At 36.3% G+C, this 21,683-nt stretch overlaps 4 protein-coding genes across 5 annotated transcripts; 2 read left to right on the plus strand and 2 right to left on the minus strand.

Moving 5' to 3' along the window:
• Positions 1-1,733: 1,733 nt before the first annotated feature.
• Positions 1,734-3,214, minus strand: LOC106364162 (putative B3 domain-containing protein At5g66980). 2 transcript variants are annotated; one of them, XM_013803790.3, is made up of 4 exons: positions 2,890-3,214; positions 2,367-2,775; positions 2,168-2,286; positions 1,734-2,093 (listed from the first exon to the last, which is right to left on the minus strand). In XM_013803790.3, the coding sequence occupies exons 1-4, from the start codon at positions 2,944-2,946 to the stop codon at positions 1,794-1,796; spliced, it is 885 nt and encodes a 294-aa protein (XP_013659244.2). In that variant the 5' UTR covers positions 2,947-3,214; the 3' UTR covers positions 1,734-1,793. The 2 variants fall into 2 exon arrangements, with proteins under 2 accessions (XP_013659244.2, XP_013659243.2); XM_013803789.3 differs by having other exon boundaries at positions 2,857-3,200.
• Positions 3,215-6,105: 2,891 nt separating this feature from the next.
• On the plus strand, positions 6,106-9,716 carry LOC111209901 (dipeptidyl aminopeptidase BI). The gene is made up of 11 exons (XM_022709945.2): positions 6,106-6,473; positions 6,860-7,038; positions 7,111-7,333; positions 7,403-7,544; positions 7,622-7,822; positions 7,894-8,025; positions 8,103-8,231; positions 8,315-8,739; positions 8,819-9,035; positions 9,118-9,308; positions 9,397-9,716. Exons 1-11 carry the CDS (start codon positions 6,112-6,114, stop codon positions 9,572-9,574), a joined length of 2,379 nt encoding a protein of 792 aa, XP_022565666.1. The 5' UTR covers positions 6,106-6,111; the 3' UTR covers positions 9,575-9,716.
• LOC111209900 lies at positions 9,636-12,702 on the minus strand. Its single transcript, XM_022709944.2, has one exon. It carries the CDS (start codon positions 12,377-12,379, stop codon positions 9,785-9,787), a length of 2,595 nt encoding a protein of 864 aa, XP_022565665.1. The 5' UTR covers positions 12,380-12,702; the 3' UTR covers positions 9,636-9,784.
• A 1,851-nt stretch (positions 12,703-14,553) lies between these two features.
• On the plus strand, positions 14,554-15,054 carry LOC111209390 (glutathione S-transferase T2-like). The gene has a single exon (XM_022709244.1). It carries the CDS (start codon positions 14,554-14,556, stop codon positions 15,052-15,054), a length of 501 nt encoding a protein of 166 aa, XP_022564965.1.
• The last annotated feature ends 6,629 nt before the right edge of the window (positions 15,055-21,683 follow it).

Raw genomic sequence — 21,683 nt, forward strand, 5'->3', positions numbered from 1 at the left:
ACTTAAAAATTCACCCAAACAAAACTGAATAACAATCAATACTATTAAAAGAGAAGAAGTCCTAAAAAATCTACTTATAAAAGTTGTTTGAAACCTTTCATTTTTTTAGTACAACCTATAATATAAAACCAAATATTATAACATACTTTTATTATAGCAACAACTTAAAACTTATTACATTTTAATAAATAAGCACGATTTCCAACAATTATTATAATTACAATCATTATCCTTTTACATTTTATCAATCCACATTAATTCAATCACACGAATGTACAAGATATCTTAACTTTTAAAATATTTAATTAAACTCTTAACTTTTGAAAATTTGAAAATATATAAGATGTTTCATATGTTAGTTTAGTTATACCAAAATCTTTTAATATTTCTACATTATATCAAAGGAGAAAATGTTTCGAAACATAGGGTTCATGTTTGGATATGCAGGACTGGGTTCTTCGGATACTAAACGTTTGACATAACTAAATATTTTAAAATATATAGTTTAAGTTAGGGTCGGTTACTTTTCCCATAACTCAGACCCGAACTGCACCTGTTTTTTGGGTTGGTTTCGGATTTAGTTTTTCAAGTCCGACAAACTGTAGAATCGTATGAAAAAGTTATATAAAAATGTACAGATAAAATCTGAAATAATAATGTATAACAATCTCAAAACATTAATTCATATAAAAAAAATTTATAATTAAAAAACCCGCGTTTAAAAGCGCGGGTCAAAATCTAGTAAAACATTATATGTTAACCGAACGGAAGTGGTAAAATATTTACTTACATTTCCATATTTTGAGTTCTAAATCTATTTCGCAACTGCAACTCCTTGTCCATATCTCCATTGATGAATCATCTTTTAAAAAAATTCAAAATGAATCGTACATCAAAGAATAAAAGAGTATCATTTTGAGAAGAGAAAAATGGATTTTAATAAAATGTAGTCATAATGCTCTATTGATTTTTATTGCTAAAATGGTGAAGAGATGAAACGATTAAGAGAAAGAGAGAAGATGGATAAAAATTAGTTACTTGAAAATTATATAGAAAATAAAACAACTGAAACTGTGTCATGGAATTAGGGATAGTGGTCTCGTTGAGTTTTTTTGGTTAGGCAGTTATTTTTCTAAATAAATTAATTTTGTAAATAGCTTAGATTTTTAATCATGTAGATTATAATTAACTTTTTTTTTGAAAAACATAATCCAGATGTCAAAATTTTGTTGGTTACTTGACTTATGATTTAGTATATTTATGTTATATGTGAAAAACGGATATTCTTATAAACAATTTTTATTTGAAAATATGACTAATATGTAACGGTCTATGTTTTCAACTATATTCTAATGTTCATTGTAGAGAGATATAAAGCATTTTTCTAAACGTGGGAACTTAATCAATGTATTTTTTTGTCACTGAATCAATGTATGTTTTGAATAATAGAAAATGGTAATACATTGTTTAAGCCCATATATTTTTATGTTACACAATACAGTCCCATCGTTTACTATATCACCAATCAAAACCGCTTTGAATAATTTAGCCACGCTTTGGTTTTGTAAAAATTGTATAGTTAAGTGTGGTAAAAAGTATGGTAAACTTCAAAATTGTATCAAAGATATTGTTTGATAGCTTATAGTCATTTTAACCGCCCTATCAATATTTTAATCGCAGCGATCAGACTATTTATGGTTTGGTATCTAGTGTATGCAACTAAGAAACAACAGTAACACAAAGATTCATGAAAGAACCGAACATAACGTAGTAGTACTGCTGAATGTTAAAGGTTACATAGCAAGAACTTGGTAACTATTTATGGTAACAGTATTAAGCATTCTCCCACGGAAGATACGAACTAAAACCTGGTTGCATGTCCCATCACTTCTCACGATGAACTCAAATAAACACTTATTGGACGTGCTCAACTTATGGCTTCGGCAGAAACTCAACCACAAACCAGGGGAGAACCTTTGTCCTCTGTCGTGAATCACAACCTTCATTGGCCACTTCTTTCCATTTTCATCACATAGCTCAAAGTCTTCCTCCATTTCGATCCCGTTCGATTTCAGAAAAGTTGTCGGTATTTCCTAGCAAAACATACAAAACTCATATTGTTTTTATTTATGTTAACCACAAAGATAGATTGGTTATTGTAACTCACCATCTGACGAAAACAGTTTGTAATATTCCTCACAAAATGTGGATTCTTCGGTTTATAAACCGGTTCCTCAAATCCTTTGTGTTTCTTATTCTCAGGAACACATCCCATCTCACAAGGATCTATATAACAACACCAAACAATATATAATTCAAATCACACTATAGCAAATGTATAATAAAAACCAATCAAATGTACTTACGTATAACCCGGTTACCACTAGGCTCTTCCTTAACCGAAACGCGTTTCCGACTCTTGCCACAACGTTTGGTAGAAATATCATGAACCGGTTTAACATGAACCGGTTCTTTCTCAACAGCAACCCTAGATCTATCCGCCGTTGTAACGGCAACGAGATATTTTTTACATCCGTTCTTATCGAATATCTTAACGGAAAATCTTGAAACGCCGTCGTAGCTGAACACAAGAAAGTCTCCAAACTCGAGAGAGTGATCGTTTGCGAATTTTTCCCAACCTTTTTTGAAAACAACATCACCAACTCCTTCTTCAGTCTTTGTCTCCACTTTCCATAAACGTCCGATCTCATCTAATAGTCCCACTTGGTTAGGTAATAGCTTCTCTAAGATGTTTACGAATGCTGGAGGTATCACCTGCAAGTTGATTTTGATATTAAGTCCTACAGAAAATGAATATCCTCTTAGATAAGAAACAGAGATAAGAGAAGAACATGCCAGTTTCCGAGAACTGAACTCTGGAAGATAAACCTTGAAAAATTCCATGTCTTTACGCGCATAAGAACCCTTCTCACTCCTTTCAACCATTCTTTCTTTCTTTCTCCTTCTTTGATTAGTTTTTCTTTTTCTTTGGTAGCGATTTGACTATTACTATTAAACAGAGTTTTTAATATTCAAGAAGATCTAATAAGAAGCAACGGGTTTAAGGCTCGAGAAGATCTTCGAAGCAGAGGATCTAATTAAGTGATATTTTTCAGTCTGACAAGGTTAATGATTGAACTTTTTATTTTTTGAGAAAATCAAAAGGTACACTTTTGTGTAAAGTTACATATTTTGCTTTCTCTCCCCCTAGCTTCTTATTATTTATGTGTACAGCCTCTTAAATTCTGGATTCTTACAAATCCATACCGTTACAAACCTAACCTTTTTTTTTGTCACCATCAACCAAATCAAATTAAAATCAATCCATGTTGTCGACGATCCTTTTTGTTTTATTGTTGTTCAATTTCTTTTTAAAGGCCCAACAAGACATTAGAGCACCTCCAATTCTACCCTGGAGTTATGAACTTAGATATTTATACTATTATTTGAGAATTTAATTTGCCGTTGTCGTGTTCTCGGCAAAGAATTCAAAAATACTTATAATATTATTTGCAAAGTGAATTTTCGCTCTCACATTAAAAGTTTGAGCGTTTAAAATCTCTATTCTCCTTAATAATTAATTAGATTAAATTTGTTATATAATTACCCATAAATTTAAAAAAAGTTCATGAATTTGATAATCATCATTATCTAAAAAGATTATATATTATGTTATCCAAAAAATATTTAACATCATAATCTTTTGAATATTTTAAAATAAAAATAAATCCATGTATATAGTTTATATATATATATATTAATTTTTTCAAGTTTATTTTACGTAATAAAAAAATTTTAATAAAAAAAACTTTACCGTATATAATTTTATTAATATTTATTTAATATTATATATTTCAAAAGCATGAAAATAATTTATTCTAATGACTTTTGAATTGATAATATATCTATTTGCAAATTTTTGTAAAATTATTAAGCCCATAATTTTTCTAGAATTATTAAGGCCGCAAGTGCGGACAAAACACATAATTTACCATTATATACATATTAGTTGTATTATTTTAATAAGCATTAGATTCTTATAATTTTTATTAATACTAGATTCTACTATTATTTTTGAAGTGATTTTTTGCATTTGAGCTCTCACATTCAAATATGAGTGATTAATATCGCTTATACCCTTAATGAATAAAATATTAAATTATCTCCAAAATAAAAACAAATTTAAATTATTTTGATTTAATAAGTGATTAAAATTAATAATAATAAGAATTATCTAAAACCTAATATATTTTTAAAAAATAAAAGATAATTCATATATATATTGTGTTGTTATATGAAAATATCTTGTCATAGGAAAGTTAAAATTAAAAAAAAATAGAAAACACATAAATAACATTAATCAAGTAAAATTATTAATTTGATATAACCGAAAAGAGAACACTTAGTTTATACTATTATTAAAGCAATATTTCTGCTCTCACGTTAAAAGTTATAGCCTTTAAAATCTTCATTATGTTTAATAAATAAATTAGATTAGATTAGATTTGTTAATATATAATTACTCACAAGTTAAAAACTAATTTCTTTTAACTTGATAATCATCATTATCTACAAAAAATATATATTATGTGATCCAAAAATATTTTACATCAATTTTGAAAAAATATAAAACTCTGTATATAGTTTTGTGTATATATGAATATCTTCCAGTTCGTTTTACGTAATAAAAGATATCTTATTACAATAAAAATAACATTATTATTTGTGAAGTGATTTTTCGCATTTGAGCTCTCACGTTAAAAGATAGAGTGATTAATATCGCTTATACCCTTAATGAATAAAATATTAAATTAGCTCCAAAATAAAAACAAATTTAAATTATTTTGATTTAATAAGTGATTAAAATTAATAATAATAAGAATTATCTTAAACCTAATCTATTTTTTAAAAATAAAAGATAATTCATATATATATATATATTGTGTTGATATATGAAAATACCTTGTAATAGGAAAGTTAAAATTAAAAGAAAAAATAGAAAACACATAACTAACATTAATCAAGTAAAATTATTAATTTGATATAACTAAAAGAGAACACTTAGTTTATACTATTATTAAAGCGATATTTCTTCTCTCATGTTAAAAGTTAGAGCCTTTAAAATCTTCCTCATGTTTAATAAATAAATTAGATTATATTATATTTGTTAATATATAATTACTCACAAGTTAAAAACGAATTTCTTTAACTTGATAATCATCATTATCTACAAAAATTATATATTATGTGATCCAAAAATATTTTACATCAATTTAAAAAATATAAATCTCTGTATATAGTTTTATGTATATATGAATATTTTCCAGTTTGTTTTACGTAATAAAAGATATCTTATTAAAATAAAAATAACTTTCTTGAATATAAAAATTAATATTCAATCAATTATTAAATATATAAAAAACATGAAAATAATTTATTTTAATAGTTTTTGAATTGATAATATATTTATTTACTAATTTTGTAAAATTATTAAACCCGCAAGTGCATGCAAAACACCTAGTGTTAAAGGTATGTATAAACCGCGAGAAAAAAAAATTTACACAATGAGCAATTGAGATTTGGGTAAAGAAAATTGAAAAACACATATGTTTTTAATATTTATGTCAAATTAAATAAGTTAACATAAATATTAAAATTAATATTAAAACTAAAATTTATTAAATATATATATTAGTCCGCATAAAGTACGGACCCACACCTAGTATATATATGTATATATTGTATATGTGTATGTATTTGTGATGTCAATTATTTTGGGAATAACCCCCTCCTAAAGGCTCTTAAAACTTTTGTTTTTTGTAATGACTTTTGTATTTTGTAAACATGTAAACCCTAAACATAAGCTCTATGATAATAACCCAGATCATTACATAATAATAAGCCAGATCATTACATGACAATAAGCCAATTTTTACATGATAATAAATTCCATAAACTAACCCCAAGCCCTTTACGCCCAAACAATACAAGATAATAAGCCCAAACGTTATATCTAGGAGGGAAACCTCTTCCTGAGTGGGAAGGTTCAAGCTATTAACACTGAAACGCAAAACCCCACTCTTTCTAAACCCCCCCCCCCCCACAATAAAAATGCTCTCTCATCTCTCCCGGACCTTCCGCCACAACTGTCGTTTCCGACAACAACAATGCCGCCGTTACAAGCCTCCGAAGTCTCCGCCTCCTCCTCCACCACCACCGGCGTTACCGAAACCTCCGAAGAAGCCTCAGAGCTTCACCTTCCACGACGCGACGTGGGAGGATCCTTACAGCTGGATGTCAAAGCTCGACGACAAAGTGGCGATGCGGCACATGGATATCTACATGGAGCAAGAGGAGAAGTACACCGAAGCTGTGTTGGCCGATACGGATCGGATACAGACCAAGCTCCAGTCCGAGATGGCTTCCCGCTTGTCTTTTGACCTCTCTACGCCTCCTCTTCGCTGGGGACCTTGGTGAGTTCCATTTTTTGAAAGTAAAAGAATTTCTTGCCCCTTTCTTCAAATTCAATAGGTTTCAAGAGAATTGAGAGTAAAGGGTGGTGAAAAGTTTGGATCTTTTTGTGTAAATTAGTTTGAAATGTTCGTTCCTTTATTTGGAAATTAGACATTGATTTGGTGGAAACCGTTTGTGTTCAATTGATTTCAAGAGTATTGAGATTACAAGAGTGGCGAAAAAGGTTGGATCTTTCTGTGTAAATTAGTTTGAAATGCTCGTTCCTTTATTTGGCAATTACACATTGATTTGGTGCAAACAGTTTGTATTCAATTGATTTCAAGAGCATTGAGATTAAAAGGTTGGATCTTTTTGTGTAATGTTGGTTCTTTATTCTGGCTAACAGGTTGTATTATAGAAGGGTTGAAGAAGGGAAGCAGTATCCAGTACTATGTAGGAGGCTAGCTAGCTTGCACGAGGAGTTCATTTCTCATAAATCTCCTGCTGCAGGTTTTGATTTCACTTCTGGGAAGAGGATTGAGCAGAAGCTGCTTGACTACAATCACGAAGCTCAAAGATTTGGAGGTAACTGTAACAGTTAGAGTCTCTCTTACTTGTAAGGATAAAGAGGATTCAACAATCTTTTGGGTTTTGTAGGTTATGCTTATGAAGAAATGTCGGAGATATCACCTGACCATAAGTTTCTTGCATACACTATGTATGACAAGGACAATGACTACTTCAAGTTGTGTGTGAGAAACTTGAACTCTGGTGCTCTGTGTAGTAAGCCTCACGCAGACCAGGTCTCGAACTTAGCGTGGGCTAAGAACGGGCAGGCTTTGCTCTATGTCGTCACTGATCAGAAAAAACGGCCATTCAGGTAATCAGGTTTCCTCTGATCAGGCTCGTCTCTCTGGTTCAACTATAAGTTTTTTTGTTCTGTTATCAGGATTTATTGTAGCACGATTGGGTCAACTGATGAGGATGTTTTGCTTCACGAAGAAACCGAAGGCAATGTTCATGTTAACATAAGACATACCAAAGATTTCCACTTTGTGACTGTAAATACATTCTCTCCTACTTCTTCCAAGGTGAAGGCTCTAAATTGATTTGTCAAAAAGCTTTAGTTTTTGTAGTTGTAATCGTAACAACAAGTACTGTGTCTTAGGTCTTTCTGATAAATGCAGCTGACCCGTTTTCTGGTTTGGCATTGGTTTGGGAACACAATGCTCCAGCACACTGCATAATCGAGCATCATCATGGATTCCTCTATTTATTCACAGATGCTTCCAAAGACGGTGGAACACTCGACCATCATTATCTTCTCCGCAGTCCTGTTCACTTCTCTTCCACTCCAAGGATCTGGGAGGTTCGTTCAGCTGATATTAGTATCATTTTTTTTCCAGTCTCTATCTTTATATGTTCATCTTTTGCTTGCAGACTGTTTTTCTCGACGACCCTGAATTAATCATAGAAGATGTTGATTTCTGCAAAACACATGTATCTCTCATTGTGAAGCAGATGCAGAGCTTTAAAATTTGTGTGGTTGATCTACCTCTCAAGACAGAGCAGGTAAAGCTTAGTTACTTTCATCTATCAGATTGATGCTCTGTGAATAAGTTTGACCATTTTCATTTCTTTATAAACAGATACCGGTTCGTCTGAGAGATATTCAACCTCGTTATCTTCCTCTTCCTAAGCACGTTTCTCAAATATCTCCTGGCACAAACTACGACTTCAATTCTCCAACAATGCGCTTCACCATTTCATCACTTGTGGTAAAGATAACAACTCATCTTGCTGTAGTCAAGAGTTTTGTTAGTTGCTATTTTTTTGAGTTTTAAACATTTTTGGTGTGCAGATGCCTGATGCTGTGGTTGACTATGATCTATTGAACGGGAAATGGAACATTGTACAGCAGCAAAACATGCTTCACGAAAGAACACGAGTCTTATACGGCACTGCAAACTCCGCCGAGAGCCCTAATATACCCTCAGGGACAAGAATTGTCAGCTTTGATACTAGTGAGGATACTACTGCCGAGAATGACAACTTGTGGAATGAATTAACCGAGTTTTACGCCTGTGATTACCATGAAGTCTCTTCTCACGATGGAGCCATGGTTCCATTAACTGTTGTTTACTCGAGAGCTCAGAGAGAGGAGAACAAAAAACCTGGCCTGCTTCATGTTCATGGTGCTTACGGTGAAATGCTTGATAAGAGATGGCGTAGTGAACTCAAAAGCCTGCTTGACCGTGGATGGGTTCTTGCATATGCAGATGTTAGGTCAGTCCCATCTTCTCATCTCTCTCAAAAACTTAGAGATATGTATCAAATTTTTCGACTTTTTGGGGTTTGTTTACAGAGGTGGAGGTGGAAAAGGAAAGAAGTGGCATCAAGAAGGAAGTGGCGCAAAGAAACTAAACTCCATTAGAGATTACATTAACTGTGCAAAGTTCCTTGTTGAGAACAACATAGTTCAAGAAAACAAGCTTGCCGGTTGGGGATACAGTGCAGGAGGGCTTGTGGTTGCTTCAGCCATCAATCAATGTCCTGATCTCTTCCAAGCTGCTGTTCTTAAGGTAAATAAGCAAGCTCCAGGAAAAAAAAAGTAGTAATGAAACCATATAAACATCTAACTGTCTGTTTTGTTTTTGTTTTCAGGTTCCTTTTCTTGATCCAACGCATACTCTAATAAATCCAATACTACCCTTAACGGCAGAGGATTACGAAGAGTTTGGATATCCAGGAGACATCGATGATTTTCATGCGATACGTGAATACTCTCCTTATGATAACATTCCTAAAGATGTTCTTTATCCAGCAGTTTTAGTTACTTCCTCATTCAATACTCGGTAAGTATCCAGTCCTCTCTCATGGTCATATAGATGATTTATATGCTTGCCTCCTATGGATGTGAGATTTATTCTCTGGCATTGTCAGATTTGGTGTGTGGGAAGCTGCAAAGTGGGTTGCAAGAGTTCGTGACAATACATTCAATGACCCGAAACGCCCTGTCTTGCTCAACTTGACGACTGATATTGTGGAAGAAAACCGGTTCTTGCAGACTAAAGAATCTGCGTTGGAGATTGCGTTTCTCATTAAGATGATGGAATCTTAGAAAGCAAACCATCAGTCACAGAGAGAGTAGCTAGCTAGCTATATATATATATATATATATCTTCTGGTTCTAAAACTTCCAAGAATCAATGAATTGTACAACACAACGACAGAGAATGAATGAACATTAACAACACACTACATGAGAGACTGTTCAAGTACAAATAAAGGAAGTGTAAAAAGAAAGTATCAATTTCCTCGCGTGTTCTTTTTAAGTGTCTGAAGAATCACCTTCTTCTTCAATAACTGTTGGGAGTGTCCCCTGTTTAGCAAAACCTGGACTCAAGAACTTTGCCACGAAGTTCCATAATCTGTAAACATCTTCAAAGTTTGTTAAGAACCCAAGGGAAGCTGTGACAACCTCAACTCTTATGAACTCGTTGCTTTTTCCATGTGGATCCACCTGTTTCCAAGAACTTGAATCTTCCCTTCGATTACTACTGTCAATGATCTTGATGTGACTGAGGAAACCAATGCCTAGAGATACCCCTTCTCTTTCAGCTAGTTTCTGCACTATCTCAGGATGCACCATTCCATTTTTCAAGTCTCTAACATTAAACGCCACCGAAGATCCACGCTCGTATTTGATCTTTGGACCATAGATTTGGACAAGATTCTTGTGCTCTCCACCTGTTGCATCTGAGCTAGGCAGCCTTAGTTGGAGCAGAGAGGTCACAAGCCAGTTAATGAGGTACCTGAGCCTCGAGGTGGTTTTGTTGAGACCTAACATGTTCACATGATCAATATGGCGGCAAACAATCTCTGGTTCTCTCTGCTCATCATCATCCCATTCTGCTCCATCTTCTTCATCCCCAAGACTGATCACCGATGCTTCTCCACCATGATCTAATGATCTGAACGATACTCTTCGTTTACTGGGATGTTCACCTTCATTCACAAGAAGTCTCCCACCACCACTGTACTGACTCTTCTCCCTTCTTCCCAACAATCTAAATTCACCTTCGGTTTCTCTTCTTATTGCACTCTCTTTGATTCCAGAGGTTGAACCATTTCCATTTGCTTCAGATTTTAGCTTACTGCTCCCTCCATCTTCTTCTTCTTCTATCTCAGTAACTCTCAACCGAGGACTTGTGTCTATCTCAGTTCTTTCTTCCCCCGTGGCTGATGCTTGACCCACTTCATGTGATACTGACAAAACAGCAGCATCAAACGAGAGAACATTGCTCCCACCGTTACTGCCCTTTGAATCTGGTTTAGGCGCAGAGATCCTTCGTTTGTGGTTTTGAGGAACCACAAGCAATGGACTCTTCTGCTTGTTATCAGAATCAGCCGGACTTTTACCCAAATCAATCCAGAGCTGGCTATCCGTTGACTCATCTTCGCTGAAAACCGGACTCTTTATCAATTCACCCACTGAGACACTCTCAGCTTCCTCAAACACAGTGTTGCTTGTTCCATCTTTATCCGAACCAATCTCTTGATGGTCCATATCTGTCTCAAACACATCCTGCACTTGAGCAGAAGTATAAGCACCAGAGAACGCTGGTAGTTGATGAGTACCCAAGCCTTTATTATCCCCGTTAACGGCGATATCATTATCTTCAAACCCGGCGAAGCCATCCATGGAGTCATTCAGATAGAGAGGATACTCAGGTGTTATCTTCACAATACCTGAACCGGTCTTCCCAGACTGACTCTGCAAGCAGCTAATCACAGACTTCTTAATCAACAGACAACCAAACCCAGTCGGATCAAACCCAAACACACGGTAAAACGAAGTGATGATAAAATCAGGGCGGAACAAAGACAAGCCAAGAGAGTCCATGTCTTTAGGACCCAAAGCACCAGCGTCAAGCAAGACATGCCAGTTGTTCTGCTGAGCCAGCGCCATCCACTGGTAAGAATACTTGGACCCTGTGACCCTCGACTGAACCGGAAACACAAACAAACCGGTAGCTGAATCCTTCTTCCTCTTCTTCTTACTCAAAATCTCCTTCTTGAGATCCATCGAACACAGCCTAAGCGTAGGCCATTTGAACCACGCGCTACCGACTTTAGCGCCTTTCTCCTTAGCACACTGACCCATCAAACTAACCGACTGGCTCTCGTGATCGAACATAGTCAGAAGCTTCTTGTTGGTCTGAAAGGGGTAAGACTCAGCAAGCAGCTTGAAAGCAGAGCCTCTACTAACGGTGAAGACAAGACCATACTCATTCTCAGGGATGTTCAAGTAGTCCATGATCCTAACCTTTATATCATGCTCAATGGACCCTCTCTCACCGCCGCCGTGTAAAGCATAGTTGCTCAAATTCGCACTAATCTCCGACAAACTAAAAGTGCAAGTGTCCCAGTAATGAACCGTCTGAAGATACGAGAAGAGCCCGAATCCGCAGTAGTCAAGACATACCTTTGGTAACGATAAGTGGAAGTACTCATCGTTTCTCAACTGATCCACTTTCTCCGAAGACTGATACTTTGGATACATTGTTAGAAACGTGTTCAACGCTTCTTCTAGCTCAGGCAAAGCCTCTGATGATTCGAATGCTCGTTGAGCTGCGATGGAAGTGGCGCGCAAGAAGTCGCGTTGAGCGTTGAGCCTAGCGAGGGATCTGGACCGTCCAAGGGTTTGATCTTGAGGCTCGTTGTCGTCGTCTTGCTCCTCTTCGATGGCTTGAGATTTGACGAGTAAGCCGTCTTCTGACGCGGATTCGAGAGCTTCCCTGAGCTTGGATTCGTGGAGCTTTCGGGCTTTGGTGGACTCGGAGACATCTCTGCTGCTCTTCTTGTCGAGAGCTAGAGCAGCAGCGGCGCAGTGGTAGATTGGCTTCCAAAGTGAGATATGCATCAAATCCCTAATCAGATGGAAACCGAAAAAGCTCAGTGATTTAGGAACCTGGGATGATGAGAAACACAACCCACAAGTCAAAATCGCAACTTGATTGGCTTCGATCTGAAAAAAAAAGTCAAAACCAGAGAAAAACGAGAAAGAGTGAAGCACAGATCCAGAAACAGAGAGCTCTAATTGATGGAAGGGAAACAAAAGAGGCTCAGAAGACAATCCCAAAATGTTATTTTGACTTTTTAATATCAATCAAATGCTTAATCTTTGCTGTTACTTGCTGTTCTCAATTCCAGGTATCACTTTTTTTTTAATCAATCAATCGACGCAGCATATTGTATTTGAATTTTTTATTATTCGATTTTGTTATCTTTTTGTTATTCTGGGACCCATGAAAGCTTTCTTCTTTCTCTTTTTGCTTGACTCAAGTTTTTTTTAAGCCAGAGATCAAACAGTAAAGATAAGTAAAGATCCTCACTTTTCTGTTTCTAATGATGTATAAGTCTCTTTATCTCTCTTCTTTTACACCACAACCATAGAAAATTTTCAAAATTTGACAATTTTTGGTGGTATAACTATACGGCTACTAATTTATATACTCCTATTTATTTTGACTATTCATACAAGATAACGAACTGGTATTAGGCTATTAGAGCAGATTTATTAGGGTCCGGGTTTGTTAACATATTTAGGCTTTTAAAATTAAGAAGAAAAGTGATTAGAAGAAGGGGCGTAGCTTAATTAGGAGCCTGAAGAGGCGTCCCTTACAGACCACGTGTCGCGATATGAATGGGCGTCGAGCGGTGTCGGGGTTTCGACAAAAGAGTTTCATTTTTCTTTCTCTCTTTCGTTTCGTCTTCTCTCCTTCGCGAAAGGCGATTCAAATGGCGATTCTCTTCCCGGTGGCTCGCGTCGACGAAAGGCGACAGCTCTATCTGTGGGTCTCGGCGAGGAAGGGAAACGAAGACCTTTCTATCAGTGGCTCTCCTCGAAGCAACGTCCGGCGACCTCTCTCTCTATCGGTGGCTCTCTGAAACGAATAACAACGGCGACTGTTGCGGCGGAGGCGAATATAAAGGTAAAGCTGTGGGATTTGTGTGCATGTCTTAGATTCTTTATGTTTCAATATTTCAAGTATGCATGTTTGTATATAAATCATCTGATTTTTTTTTTGTGTCTTTAGGTGGATTGATCAAGACGCATGATCCAGGTAGATTTGTTCCTTCTTCATCTACAATTTGTAATACATATCCTCTGATTTTTATTTTTGATTTGTTTTTCTCGGTTTTGTCTTATGACGATTGATGAAGAGGGTGACCGACGTAGATTGTGTGTGTGTAATTAGGTATATTTTGCTTCTTCTTCATCGTTATTTTGAGTTGATAAATCGTCGAAGTTGTTTTGATATCTTGCGGTTAATTTTTTGTGTTTAGATGGTTTGATGAAGACGCATCACACGGGTTCTTCAGACAACGGACGGCACGGTCTGCATACTGGTAAAGCCTCTGTCTTTGCTATGATTAGGTATAAAGCATTGTATAGATAAAACATTGTATACGATGGTGGTTTGAATGGTGTTAGGTTAGGTATTAATAGCTTTGGTTATGGTTAGATATAAATAAATGGTGTGGTGTGTTGATTGTGTTAGATAAATGTCTACTCAGATAGCTTGCTTGTGATCAATGCTTTGTATGTTGTTTGATCTATAAAAAAAACGCTTTTTTCTCTTCCCACTTGCTCATTTCTCTCTTTCTTCTCTTCACTTTTCTTCTTTCAATTCTCTCTTTTTTGATCGTCCTTCTCAAATGGATTCTTATCCATCTTCTGAAACTTCAAAGTTTGTTGATCTACTTAATAGTCAACAAACTGTTTCCTTTGGAAACTATGAAGATAATGTTGAACTATCTTCATCTCAAGTTCCCTTTGTAGGCAGTCTAGGAACCGCAGCTTCAAACTTCGATGGAGACACGGCCGCAGAGCGTTGAGAACGACGGAAATGGACACCAAATGATGATATTGTCCTGATCAGCTCGTGGTTAAACACGAGCAATGATCCCATGGTTGGCAACGAGCAGAAATCATGAGCTTTTTGGAAAAGAATTGCCGCATACTACGCGGCAAGTCCTCTGGTTGTTGGCTGCGAGGAGAGAGTGGCTAGCCATTGCAAGCAAAGGTGGCACATGATCAATGACCTTGTGGGGAAGTTCTGCGGTGCGTATAAGGCTGCTACTAGAGAGAAGGCTAGCGGCCAGAACGAGAACGATGTTGTCAAACTTGCTCATCAAATTTTCTACAACAACCACAAGAAGAAGTTCACTTTAGAACACGCTTGGAAGGAACTACGTACCGATCAGAAGTGGTGCGACCTTGCCACTGCTAAAAAGGATGAGAGCTCGAAGAAGAGGAAGTGTGAGGATGGTACAGAATCAGAGAGCTCTCAAGCCACTGAGAACAAGCGCCCCCCGGGTGTGAAGGCCGCAAAGGCAAGTGGTAAGAAGAAGGTGGGAGAGGGTCATAATCTTAATGGGTTGCAGACAATGTGGACGATCAAGCAGGAGGATTTGGCCGCGAAAGAGAGGTTGTCTAAGATGAAAGTGCTCGACAGTCTTATTGGAAAAAAAGAGCCTCTCCCTAAGAATAAAGAAGCACTCAAGAAGAAACTCATAAATGAGTTGTTCTGAAATTAGTTAGTCGTCTAATGTTTAAGTTTGATCTAAGATGAATCTGTTTCATGTTTTAGTTTGCTCTTTTGTATAATGTTTAAGTTTGATCTACTCCTTCCCAGTTTTAGTTGATTGTTGTTGTTCTCAAGTTAGTTGATTATGTAAAATAGAATATGTTTCATGTTTAAATAAAATGTTCTAAAATGCTCTTGTTCTTGTTAGCTAAAATGTTCTTTAACTTGTAATGCAGGTCACGAGACAGGAGCCACTGCGGATCACTAGTGGAGACAGTGTTGTGTTGTAATGCAGGTCACGAGTGGAGACAGTGATGGGTGTTGTCGAGTGGAGACATTGTTGTGTCTCGTAGTGTCTTGTTGTTTTGTAGTTGTCGAGTCAGCAGTCTTGTAGTGTATGTGTCTTGTAGTGTCACGAGTTGTTGTTGTTGTGTCTTGTGAGTTTTTGTTGTCGAGTCATAAGTCTTTTAGTGATGGGTGTTTATAAAACAAAGCTTCCTCTCCATATATCACATTCTATCTATTCTATCACATTTTCATCTCCATTCTCATATCACAAACAAAATTATAAAACAAAGCTTCGTAAAACAAACAAGCGTCTTATCTCATTCTCTTCATTCTCATATCTCATTCTCTTCGTTCTCAAACAAACAAACAATTCTCATATCTTCATTCTCACAAACAATTCTCGTATCTCCAATCTCTTCATTCTCATATCACATTCTCTTCAATCTCATATCACAAACAATTCTCATATCTCCATTCTCTTTCTAAAAAAATTCTATCTCATGGCATCTTCTTCTCATAACGATTTTGATGACTTGTTCGATGAAACTTTCTATCAATATTTCGATCAAACGTTGGAGAATTTGATCATTGATCAAGAAAATGAAAGGAGGGCAAGGAAAAAACGAGTTTTTACAGAAAGAAATCGTGAAGAAGGTCATCTCCGGTTATGGAATGATTATTTCAGTGACACTCCCACCTATCCTGAAAATCTATTCAGACGACGATTTCGAATGAACAAGCCATTGTTCATGCGTATTGTTGATTGCCTCTCCAATAAAGTTCAATTCTTTCGTCAAAAGTAAGACGTTACCGGAAGACTTGGTCTCTCTGCACTTTAAAAGTGTACATCAGCTATTTGTGTGTTGGCATATGGTTATGCGCTTGATGCGGTCAACGAATACCTCCGGCTCGGTGCAACCATAGCTCGGTTATGTGTGGAAAACTTTGTGGAAGCAATAATAAATTTGTTCGGCGATGAGTACCTAAGAAGACCAACACCGGCTGATCTTCGGCGTCTTCTTCATATTGGAGAGTTTCATGGATTTCCCGGAATGATAGGAATCACCGATTGTATGCATTGGGAGTGGAAGAATTGTCTCATCGCTTGGAAAGGCCAATATTCTCGTGGTTCGGGAAAACTCACAATCGTTTTAGAGGCGGTTGCTTCATATGATCTCTGGATATGACATGCATTTTTTGGACCTCTAGGTACCTTAAATGATATTAATGTTCTTGATCGCTCACCGGTTTTTGATGACGTAATAAATGGTCGAGCCCCGCAAGTGAATTTCTCGGTCAACGGAAGAGAGTACCATTTAGCTTACTATCTCACTGATGCTATTTATCCAAAATGGGCAACTTTTATCCAATCTATTTCAGTTCCACAAAGGCCGAAAGCAGTTTTATTTGCACAACGTCAAGAAGCTGTCCGAGAAGATGTCGAGCGGGCTTTCAGAGTTTTGCAAGCTCAATTTACCATTGTTAAAAATCCGGCACTTTGTTGGGATAAAGTCAAGATTGAGAAGATTATGAGAGCATGCATCATACTCCATAATATGGTAGTAGAAGATGAACGAGATGAATACACTCAATATGATGTCTCAGATTTCCAACAAGGAGAAGGTAGCGGAAGTTCACATGTTGATCTCACCTATTCTATAGATATCCCTACTAATATCGCCAACCAGATGGGTGTTCGAACAAGAATTCGTGATAGACAAGCGCATGAACAACTAAAAGGTGATTTAATTGAACATATATGGCGCAAATTCAGAAGTGATCAAGACAACAACTGAGCTTCGATGCCGCTTTGAAATTATTATCGTTTATTTCCGTAATATTTGTTTTTATGTTTTTATGTTTTTATTTTAAAATCTATGTTTAAAATGTTAAATTTGACTTTGTTTTATTTAATAAATAAATTTAATTTTTGTTTAAAATTTTATGTTTAAAAATAAATTTAATCTTTTTTATTGTTAATAACCTTAATTAAAATACTACCAATAAACTCTTATAATTAACTGTCTTTTAGCAAAGTTTTTTATCATAATTTTAATAATTAAAAAATCATTACAACCCACTTAAGAGATACTAATGGGTTTCACTAATAAACATGCTCTTAGCACCTTCAAATATTATTTCCTGGTTATTGTTTCGTATTCTTTGTCTGAAAGAAGAACTCTACTTACGTAATTCGTCTACCTCCTTTCCAATTTTCTTTTTCAGTATCTGTCTGAAACGGTTTTGAAGAGGTAGGTCATAAATTACCTAATTTATGATCCAACCCACACATTTATTGGTTTTATTTATAACACAACATTTTCTCATGAAGTAGCCAAGAATATATGATTTTAAATTTAAACCCAATTAAATGTTTAGTAGGTAGTGTGTGGGCTCAACAACAGAGTGATTTTTAATACCCTTGACTATAGCATTTGTACTGTATTTATTTTCTTAATGCGTTTTGTAATTATTGTTCCCTTTTGTTACCTATATTATTGTTTCAATCTATTTACTTTCATCTTTAATTTCTTAATTGGTACCTTTTAGTTTTACTATTATGATGATGACCAAGTTTTCACTTTCGAAATGGGACACAGATAGTGGCTTAAGATGACATGCTGAGGTAAAGTTATTTTAGCTTTGAATATCTTCCAATTCATAATGGGATGTTTGGTGAAACATGCACAAACACAACATAAAAGCGTTACATTTAGGCCCATTGTAAATAAAGTACGATTATTGCAATGTTTTCTTTATACTATCATGTCAGACTGCATATCATTTGAATACAATTACATCACACCTATTGAAAAAAAACATAAGGTTGGAGCATGTATAAAAATATTAAAAAAAATTGTGGGTCAAAGTATGAACTAGAGAATTTTTTTTTTGGGTCAATAGTATGAACTGAAGATTAAATAGCAGAAAAAGAGAGGATAATTAGCCCCAACAATGCCTTCTTTTCAGTTTAGCAAAGAAAACAATGCATTCTTTTTAACCAGTACGAGTTAGTTTGGTGGTGTACGGCTTGCGACTGCAAGTACGGTCTCCGGGTTCGATTCGCACTGGCCATCAGAGAATTTACATGCGGATTTGCTCAGGTGCCCGAGACCGAAGACCGTTGCCTGGCCATGACCCACTCTCGGGTGTGCGTCCGCGCCGCTAAAGGGTTCGGTCTCTAGTCTGGACCACCACGGTGAGGACAGGACACTCGGTTATCAAAAAAAAAAAAAAAAAAAACAACTAATGGGCCTCTATCAGTTCCGCCTGTGCACATTAGATTTTAAATGTCCTTTTGTGCAAGAAGGCAAGCAACGGTCGCATAGATTCCAACTGTTATATTAAGGCCGGTGAGCTAAATGGCATACATCTTAAATGGCCCATTAGAGAGGATATAGAGAGGACTCAGACTGCGAGAGGTAAATGACAAAAATAATGGGATAAAGAGAGTTGCGTCAGAGCTTGACCAGATTAGACTGGTCGGCAGGGGCGGACCCATGTGGAAGCTATAGGTGTCAGTTGACACCACAAATATGTTAAAATAAATATTTGTAAGCCTCGTTCAATAAATAAAAATGGCGTATTTGGTGTTTAAGGTTACCATTGAACCCACAGAATCCAGGATCAATTCCTCTTGTTGCACTTTTATTATGTTTTGACCCCTCAAAAAAGAATTTTTGGGTTCGCCATTGCTGGTCGGTACACAGAGTAAAGACGGCTCTGAACCAGTAGACAGACACGTCTTCACACACACACAGACACACTTCTCACATGTCTCTTTCTAAAACGTTCGTTGTTTACGGTTTGAAGAAATGATTTTGCATGCCTCTTAATTCCTACTCTCCATATCCATTCTTTATCCGACAAGCTTAGCTTGATTCTGTCTCTTCACAAAACGAATCTCTTCTGTTTCTTTTGACCATTTTAGCCCTTAGTTTACAGTTATAACTCTCTTCTTTCGTTTGGGACAAAGCCCACATCTGTCATCATACTCTCTCTCTCACCATGTCTTATTCCGGAAGAGCATGTTTATTCAGACAGAATTCATACGATTATTATGTCTTCGTGGCATCTTTTCACATGGCCTTAAACCGCATAAGATCATTATACGTAAAGCTGAATGAGCAAGTTGATTTAGGTTTAATAATACATTATCCTAAACTGCTAATTTGACTTAGACTAAACGCATGATTTTCGTACAGGTGCTGTGGTAATTTGTAGCACATCTAATCACGCCATCAAATGTCTTAGGTCCATATGCTAATTTTTACAATAATACTAATCTCATATGAGTAAACTGGCTATAAGCGCCTAACAATACAACAGTTGAACTTATTGGGAACTGCATCACATTGATAGCTAAGAGCAACAGCATCGCTGTATATAGCGAGATTTCTTAGCAATTAAAAGGGTGAATTTAAATCAAAAATGGTTATAAACGCAGATTTTGTTTGTTAATTAAGAAACGTTTATATGTGTTTTGTGGAGGCACGTGTCACCTAGGCGAGACCGAAAGAAAGACGCGTGAGAGGGAGCAAAACAAATCAACTCCGTTCTCTCTTCTTTCTTCTCTTTTCTCCCTTGTCTCTCTCCCGTGCGATATCTGTATCTCTCGAGACCGAACCCGTGTTCCGGTTGTAACAACGGTGAATCGACCCCTCAAAGTCTACTTATCGAGGCCTCTGTATCCATACGACGGTGATACGAACGATCTCTCTTCTCTCCTCTCAGTGTCGGCGTTATCTCCTCTCAGATACCGAATCGAGCCGCTCACATACCGAATCAAGGTCTGACATACCGAATCCACCGCTCACATATCGAATCGAGACCAAAGCCGTAACCTCTGTCAACATCGATCTCTCCCCCGATTTGAACCAACAGCTGATTCGACCCATCTCTCTGCCTATTCGATTGTCAACGAGGTATCTCTCACTCCTCTGTCCGCGTTTTTCGATTTGATTGTATGTAACCCTAATTTTTTTTAGGGTTAAAATTAGGGTTTCTGTCGATTGAATGGTAGGGGTTTTGCTAGAGGTTGGTGATTGGTATTGACAATTAGGGTCGTATATATGTGATTGTAGGTTCGTGATTGAACTTTTGTTAAAATTGGTGATTGATCTCTTGGTTTATTTTCGTAACTGTGTTTACTTGTTCTTTATCCTCGTATAGCATGATTTACAGACACTGTAATGTCGCTTAAATACAAATACATTGAAACTATATCTGCTGTATGTATGTGTTTGATGGCAACTTTGATCACGATTTTTTAAAAAACCCATTGGTGAAAATGTGTTTCATCATTCCAAATATTTTTAAAACCCTTGTTAATTATTTGATTTCATTGGTCTTCACCATTCATTCTTTGATGTGGTATTGTATTTTGCATTGAGTGTTTGGATTTATTTTTTGAAAATAATAGAATGACAGAACTTCGGGTATTGCTTGAGAATTCATTGAGTGATGTGTGGTTTCCTTGTAATAGTGTCTTTGAGCATTAATTATGTTACCTGGTAGCTGAAATGGAATTGATTTGCGTGATATGAGTTTAGTTTGTTCTCAACCGAAATGCAATAGTTAGAAGAATAGTTCTCATGTTTAACACTTAGTTTAGTTTGATGTGAACTATATATCAATAAAGTGAAGTTTGATTTTAATGAAAACATCCAGATATTTAATTTTCCTCTAGGCTTTGATGGTAGTGTAATAAGTTGTGATTAGATGGATACTCGTTTATGGTTAGGTCTTTAATATAGTAACTTATTGCTAGTAACATTTTTCCACTTATAAAACCCCATCCCTTGGCTTCTGTCACTCTTCATTCATACAACAACCTTCTCATTCTCAATCTTTTTAATTCGCCCCTCTATGTTCTCTTTCAAATGGATCCAAGGGCACCATATAGCCAGTCCTCTAGCTATGTGGGCCTTTTGAACTCTCAAAATGACAGTGTTCTCCATTCAAACTTTCCCTTTGAGAGTTTCCCATCTAGTATCAACATAGGAGATTCCGAAATCCCTCCCTTCGCTAGCCAACATTATGATGAGGCTCCATCTGAATCTCAAGAGAGACCAGTGGGGCGTAGGGAGAGAAAAAAATGGAGCCCAGCCGATGATGAGGTCCTCATCAGTGGATGACTTAACACTTCTAAAGATATCATAGTTGGAAATGGTCAAAAGTTAGGGACTTTCTGGTTACGTGTTGCAGAATACTATGCTGAAAGTCCTCATGCTAAAGCTACTGGTGACAAGAGAGGTCATCTCAACTTGAAGCAGAGGTGGCACAAGATCAATGAACTGACAAATAAGTTCTGTGGGGCGTATGCAGCGGCTGAGAGACAACAAA

The sequence above is a fragment of the Brassica napus genome, chromosome C9, assembly GCF_020379485.1.
Source record: "Brassica napus cultivar Da-Ae chromosome C9, Da-Ae, whole genome shotgun sequence".
Taxonomy (NCBI): domain Eukaryota; kingdom Viridiplantae; phylum Streptophyta; class Magnoliopsida; order Brassicales; family Brassicaceae; genus Brassica; species Brassica napus.